The 7,498-nt window shown below is 35.4% G+C and overlaps 1 protein-coding gene across 1 annotated transcript; it reads right to left on the minus strand.

Moving 5' to 3' along the window:
- Positions 1–28: 28 nt before the first annotated feature.
- Positions 29–3,399, minus strand: slc25a43 (solute carrier family 25 member 43). Its single transcript, XM_015023584.1, has 3 exons — positions 2,867–3,399; positions 607–848; positions 29–522 (listed from the first exon to the last, which is right to left on the minus strand). Exons 1-3 carry the CDS (start codon positions 3,139–3,141, stop codon positions 266–268), a joined length of 774 nt encoding a protein of 257 aa, XP_014879070.1. The 5' UTR covers positions 3,142–3,399; the 3' UTR covers positions 29–265.
- Positions 3,400–7,498: the final 4,099 nt, after the last annotated feature.

Below are 7,498 nucleotides of genomic sequence, written 5' to 3' on the forward strand. Positions count from 1 at the left end.
TTTTTTGCAAAGCCTAATTTTAAAATTCTGACAAAACATAACATTTAATATTTTATTTACTCTGATATTGTGCAATTTCAAAGGTGGATCCAAATAATCAAAATCACAGTTTCCAGAAAACTGAAAACAATATCAGAGTTTTATGTTTTCCTTTTCATATGTGAATTTATACAACTTTCTTCTCCTTTAACCCACTGAAGACACATTTTTCTCAGGAACTATCATTCCTGTTCGCAGGGTTCATTTTGTGAATTTGTCATTTATATTATTCATTAACAAATTTATAAAAATAACACAAAATGGAGGAAAAACAGACCAAATTAAATTTGTTAAGCTGCTTGTTACCCACCTGCATTTTCCGTTTAACGGTTTCAAAGGGGTATGAGAGCGTTTGAGCGACTCCCGCTGCAATGCAGCCGTTAATGAAGTTCTGCAGAGGAGTGAAGCGAAACGACGGCTCCTGCCACAGCTTGTCCAAATTCATGTAAACCACGTAGCATCCGACTGAAAAGGGAACCGCACCTGCAGGCGGAGAAGATGGAGGAAGTAGAAAATAATTTAGTATCGATGTCAGACGCATGTGTTGAATAAATGAGTTGTGCGTACCCAGAACGGTGAGGGAGAATCCTCTGTAGAGAGCAGGCAGGCCTTCGTTCCTGTAGATCTTTGAGATGGTGTGAGCTGCGCCGATGTAGGTCCGCTGTCTGCAGTTCTGGACGATCAGTCGGGTCTCCGCCACCTCCAGAGGATACGTGAGCAGGGCAGCAGCGACGCCAGCCAGTCCGCCAGCTAATATGGCCCTCCACTGGGAGATGAAGCCCAGCTCATCCATGTGAAGGTGGACGATCCTGCACACAAACAGGGGTCAATAATGAACAGTGATGAATCGATCTTTGAAATAATATAATCTAGTAATTTAGTAATTGATTAACTGGAGTATGCATACTCAAAAAAATAGTAATTTGCTGAAAAAGCAATATATTTAGAGCAGTAGTTAAACAAAATCAATTAAAAAATATATACATTTTGCATTTTTTATTCATTTGCATTTGTCTTTTTGTGATGAATGCAACATATAATGTCTCTTGTAAAAGAGACAATGCGTCTCAAGAGACTGTTCCTGTATAAATAAAAGATTATATAAACACCTTTGTCAGTAAATATGTTTTGCTCAAAACTCCTCAAGTGGCAGTTTTGGTTTCACATTTTTATTGTATTTTAGGCAATAACATTTTTAAAATCTCATTTATCTAAGTAGATTCAACAAGTGTTGTGGATCTTGTTTAATATATTAAGCACTTTCTACATTGGTGTAAAAACTACAACTGTTGTTTAAATGTAAAAACATAAATATTTCTGTGGATGTTTATGCTCAGTATTTTACTTTTCAGGCTGATAACCTGAAACCTTCAACAGGAAATATGATTTAAAAAAAAAAAAAAAAACATGAGCTAAGATGAAGGGGGTTTCTTTTCCTGGAACAGTTGCTGCTGTCGCTTCTAGACAGGAAAAGGTGAGCACTGAATAATTTACTTTTATAAAACCAGGAATTCAAACACGTGTTATAAAGCATGACCAGCCGGATTTATTGCTCTTTGCTGGATTACTGCTCAGCTTAATGCCCTTTTTCCTGTATCCATGCTGTCGGAGATCAGCAGTTTGTTTTGCCCTCTGGTAACCCAGCACATGTGATTTCATTCCGTTTGCCCTCAGTTCAGTCTCACAGGCAGGAATTCCCCTTTTAGCAAGTTTTAGAAACCCCAAACAATTTAAACATGAAACACAGTTTCTTTATTACAGCTGAATAATTATGTGATTAGTATTTATTTTGTCAAATATATTTAAAAGTTAATAATCAGCTCAACAAGCTAATTTTGCCCAATTCCTAAACATGTATAATTTACAGACATGTGTTTTGCATTCATTAAAAATGTTCTTTAAACGAAACTAAAGGTTTTTATTGCTAAAGATACTTTGAGCACATAAGTCATTTTTGAACACAAGTCATTTTTCTTCTATAATACATAACTTCAAAAATGCTCTCGTTCATGTTGCACTAATTTCACAGTATTTAATTACATCATTTAAGTAAGGAAGAAAATTTTCAACATGAAATCTAATAAAATTAATAAAAAAATGTAAAAATATTAAACTAATAAACAATTTTTTAAAATTTGGTATCTATAGAATGATGAATTATCAATTTATAAGATTTTATGGTAGTAATATAGATTTACTTCAATGTTGAACAGTTTCAACCATTACTTTTAACTTGTTACTTTTTTAATCAACAGATGATTTACAAGTTGTGTAATAGTTAGCTTATCAATCTATATTCCTAATGAAAGTTTGAGTCCTAATGTATTAACTTTACCCAATCCGCAGAAGCTGGTGAAGTTAGGAGGCAAAATATAATATTGTTTTTTGTTATATCTCTAAAATTGTCTTATATACTGTATTTCTGCCTCTGGCGAATATATTTTCTATAAAGTACCGATTAAACCTATTATCATAACCTGCCAGACAAAACTTCGGGCAAACGAAACATCTTGCCGTTTAAAAATCGACTGAGTAAATGGAGGCTTCTGATTGGCTGAAAACAAGAGGGTGCGTATCACACGGTCTAAACAGGAAGTATTTCAGTATCTGTAAAGTAAACGGTAAAACAATAACAAAACAGCATTTTTTTTTATATTTTAAAACATCACACGACTTAAAATGCTTCATCCAAATAATAGCGCCAATTTGCAAAGTCAGTATGTACAAAAAGTGAAGTAATAAATGAATAGTAACACAAGCAGCTATAAAATAAGATACAATTTGAGGCAGTTAATCCCATTATTATGCATTTCCCTGCTAAACTTACTTCTTGTATGTGGTTAGATGAACTGCTGTATATGGAAACAGCCGGAGACAGGAGACCATGTTCCCTTTCCAAAATCCTCGAAGTCCCTCATTCTGGTAGATGACGATAAAAGTTTGCAGGAAACCGCCTTTGCCGTGAAAAGTTCCCACCTGACGTTTAATCTTCACCACTTCCAGAGGAGACGTGACGGTTTTGCTGAACAAACCAGCGAAACCAGCGCAGAGGAAGCTCTGAGAACTGGTCAGCCGGGTGTCGTTTTTCACCGAGACCACCATTTCTCTGGTTGTTTAGCCTGAACTCTGAACTCGACCCTCCGGCTGGGTTTCGCTGTTCTTCGAGGGACAACTAGCGACCTGCGTGGATAGGTGACACACATCTAATTTTAAACACCCGGAAAGTGTGTGTGTCCTTCGCGGGCCTGCGGTGTTATGTGACAAAAATATTCACGTCACTTTGATTTGATCCTGTGGGAGAACTCAGTTAAACACTAGAGGGCGCTCCTTGACCTACTTTTAAACAACAAATAAATTGACATTTTTAAGGATGAAAGTCGGCAAGTAAGTATGGCAGTGCAAAAAAAATGTCTAGGCTATTTAATAATAACATACACAAACTACAGTTATGCATGAAAACGCAAGTATGAAGGAAAAAGGAAAGAAAAATATATACATTTCTTGATGAAAACACATAAGGAAAATAAAAAATATATACATTTTTTATGAAAACACTTGTATAGGGAAAAGGAAACACAAAATACATATATTTCTGCGTTTATTTTTAATTATGTCAGTTATGGTCCTCCATACATCAAAAGGTTTTACATACATGAATAATCAACACACCTTTTTACCATCCATAGGACACATGTTCGTAGTATTTATTTATTATTAAACTGTTTTGTGTTGCTGTCAGCCTTACCTGTGGAAGTTAAAAGGTTGGGCTTAAACTGCTCCGATCAATTTAATTGATCAGAGTTACTAACGTTAACTCCGCATTCAAATTTTCTTTAGTCATAGTTTTGACTGAAACATATTTTAATTTTAGTCATAATTTGGAAATCTTTTGTCATTTGAAGAAATAGTTTAAATAAACATTGAATTTCTTGTTTGAAATTTTATTATAGGGAATTAATATAATATTAACATTTATGTATGTATAATACACAAAGATAATTATAAATAAATTTAATTATGAAATGATTATGATTATTAGACACCTTGTAGGTTAAGTGGGCATAGACAGTAAATGGAATAATTTACAACTTTATTTTGTTCTTCAGTTGTATCAATAAATAGTCAACAATTTCTTTACTAATTTTAACTCCACATTTTAATGTCCTTTAGTCATAATTTTGACTGAAACATATTTTAATTTTAGTCGTAATTTGGAAATCTTTTGTCATTTTAGCCCGGGTCCAGTTTTACATGCTACATTTTGATCAATAAAATGTCATATGCCATCATGAAGGAATGCATTTTACTTTTATTTCTTTTATTACTTTTATTTACTTTTACTTCTATTTCTAATTTAAAAAATTTTAGATTAGTTTTTTTCACAACCAAGGCCAAGATATTTGTTTTACGATTTTTCAGTATAATTTAGCTGTATGGAAAATTTCACATTCAGTCACGCTACAACCATAACCATTCAACCACACAACCATTCTGCCGTTTCAAACAACCCGATTTTAAACTTAAACTCTTTAAATATCTGTGGTTCTTTGCAGCTCCTTCAGAGTTTCTCCAGGTTTGGTCTGTCAGTGGAGGTCAGATGGGAAGATGAATGGGGCTACAAATAATCGCCTTTGACGTTTTTGCTGCAAGACTTTTGTATTTCGTGGAAAAACGCATGAACTTTATGAAGGATGAATTCACAGAACCTTTGTATTTTCCTTTTGATCCCTTATGAGAACATCAGTGCAAACAGATGATAATCTAAAACAAAACCTTTTGGATTTCTATCAGAATCTAATTCTGCTAGAAATCAGGTTATTATACCCTCTGGGTTTAATAACCTGAATAATGAGAGAGTTAACTTATTATATAACTTTTATCTTTATTACAGCATCTACCTTATCTGACTAACACATCCATAAACCTTGAACTTTGTCACATTTTCCACATTTTCTATATTTTTATGATATTTTATGTGATATACTAACTGAAAACTCCCCATAATTGTGAAGTAGAAGCAAACTTTTCAAAACATTTTACAAATTAAAAATCTAAAAAGTGTGGTGTGCATTTATATGCAACCTCTCTGAGTCAACATTTGGTTAATCTGTCTTTTGCTGCAGCATCTTTCTGAAATGTTTGTAACAAAACTCAGAAATGTTCAGTTCCTTCCACTAGCTATTAAATTTAGTTAAGTCTGGACTTTGACTAGGTCTTTCTAACATCTGGATATAGTTTGATCAAAAGTTCATGGTGATTTTTATGGGAGTATCAATAAAAATGGGCGTCTGCAGAAATGCACGCCACACTTTTCAGGTTATTTTCTGTAGAAAACAATGTTTCATTCTCTTTCCACTTAACAACTATGTGTTGTGGTGTGTTCTGTGTTTATTTCTTTAAAACATTAATAAAACACAGAAGTTTGTGGTTGTAGTGTGGAGAAAGGAGAGTTTCAATTTTAAATACTCTCATTTCCTCTTTCTTTCAAGATCTGCAGTCACGCTGCCATCATAAGTCTGCACCAGACAGGTTTGTCATCATTTAGATTGTTTTCTTTACTGTACCGTAAATCACCTCTGGTTTGCTGTGAAGTGTATTCGCCACCAGGGACAGGATTTCTCCGTCTTGTTTCATCAATGTGTTTGTTTTTCTCTTCGTCTCGGCCTGCCAGGGGCCCAACCAGACCTCCTCTCCCCCCTCTGACGGTCTCACCAGATCCACGCGAGGAGCCCACCTACTGTCACTGCCAGGACCACTTGGCTCCTTCTCAAAGGCCTTTTTCAGGAACAACAGAGTCGAGGAGAGGAAATGACAGCCTGATCACAAGACGCCGCTGGTCCCACTCCCCCTCACTCCGGCTTCTAGGGCCGCCCTGCAAAAACACAAAACTTAACAACTATTTCTGCTCTAGTTTCTAGTGGAAATAAAATAAAAGCATGCATTTCTCATGTAAGTTAGAAAAAAAAAAAGAAACTCGCTTTTTAAAAAAAATATAGCCAAGATCACACCCGTATCCACGCTGCAAAAGCGCAAAATATTACCTTTGGTCTAGTTTCTAGTGTAAATATATGAGCACACTTTAAATAAGACAAAACTAACTTACTAGTAACTTTTCAACAAAATGTTGGAGCTTTTTTTTTTTTAGGTAAATAATTCCTTAATTTTGATAAACATTGATAACATTGGAGAAATGTCTTGTTAAAAGCGAAATAATCTGGCAGTGGAACTAGAACTTAAAAAAAATCAGTATTAAGTAGTTATTTTCTTAAAACAAGCTCCGATTTGTTGCTGAAAAGTTACTTGTAAGTTAGTTTTGTCTTATTTAAAGTGTGTGCATATATATTTACATTAGAAACTAAACCAAAAGTAGTTGGTAATATTTTGTGTTTTTGCAGTGTGGATGCAGGTGTGTCCTTGGCTCTGTTAAAAATGTGAGTTTCATTTCTGCTTTTTCTAGTTTACATCAGCTATGCATGCTTTCTTTTATTTTAGGAGTGTGGGTTCAGCTGGCAGGTGAGGATCGTACTGTACTTTCCTATTGGCTCAGAGTACAAGTTGTGTCAGTCAAAAAATGTGTCATGAAGAGGAAAAAATTTACAAGTTGAAGAACCAGCCAAATTATGAAAAAAGTGCAATTTATATTCCGGAAAATCCGGTCAGAAAGCTGTTTGACCTCACTGTCATGTATCAATAGTCTGATGTTTTAAAGGGACCTGTTATGCAAAATTCACGTTTTGCATGTTTGTACTTCCATTTGGGTCTCAGATGGTTCTTAATACTGGCCAAAAAAACACCCAGACGATTTTCAGCAATAATGTAATGTTTTTATGTCTGGAAAATGAGCCGTTTTAAAAACCTCCAGAATATAACGACACAATTTAGCAGTGACTGCCCCTCACTTAGCAACGCCAGTGAAGCTGCAGCACGTTTGGTCTGCTGGTTTTACCTCTGTATACGCTGTACAAAGGCTACTGGACAAGACAAGCGTTTTGGTGTTGACTTACCACCCAGAAACCATTTCTGGGTTTCTGTTGGTTCTACAGAAGGCTCCACTTCTGCTTTTCAAAGATGTACGGTTTCATGATTGCGCATTTGTTTGCAATCATTTTCACGTGCGAGTGTAAATGTTTATTTCTTTGGCTGTGGCCAGCAGCAGCTTATTTAGATTTAGAGTGACAAGACACCCTAAAACTAAATAAGCAGAACTGATCTAAGAATGGTTTTGTGCAAAAGAAATGTAATAGACATGTTTCGTTTCGCCCCCAGACCAATCCTAACCAGTTCAAAGAAACATAAAGATAAGTGATGAATCTTATCAATTAATGCTTCAGTAATCAAACAGGACACCTCAGACAATCTGTTGCCAGCCTGTCTCCTCTGCTGTCCTTCCACTTCCCCTCATGTAGCCTCTGCCCACCACAGTCGCTGCACTGCCTCCTTCCTGTATGTAACCCCCCCG

The sequence above is a fragment of the Poecilia latipinna genome, unplaced genomic scaffold (assembly GCF_001443285.1).
Source record: "Poecilia latipinna isolate Pla-1442-1.1 unplaced genomic scaffold, P_latipinna-1.0 Scaffold90, whole genome shotgun sequence".
In the NCBI taxonomy this organism is placed as follows: domain Eukaryota; kingdom Metazoa; phylum Chordata; class Actinopteri; order Cyprinodontiformes; family Poeciliidae; genus Poecilia; species Poecilia latipinna.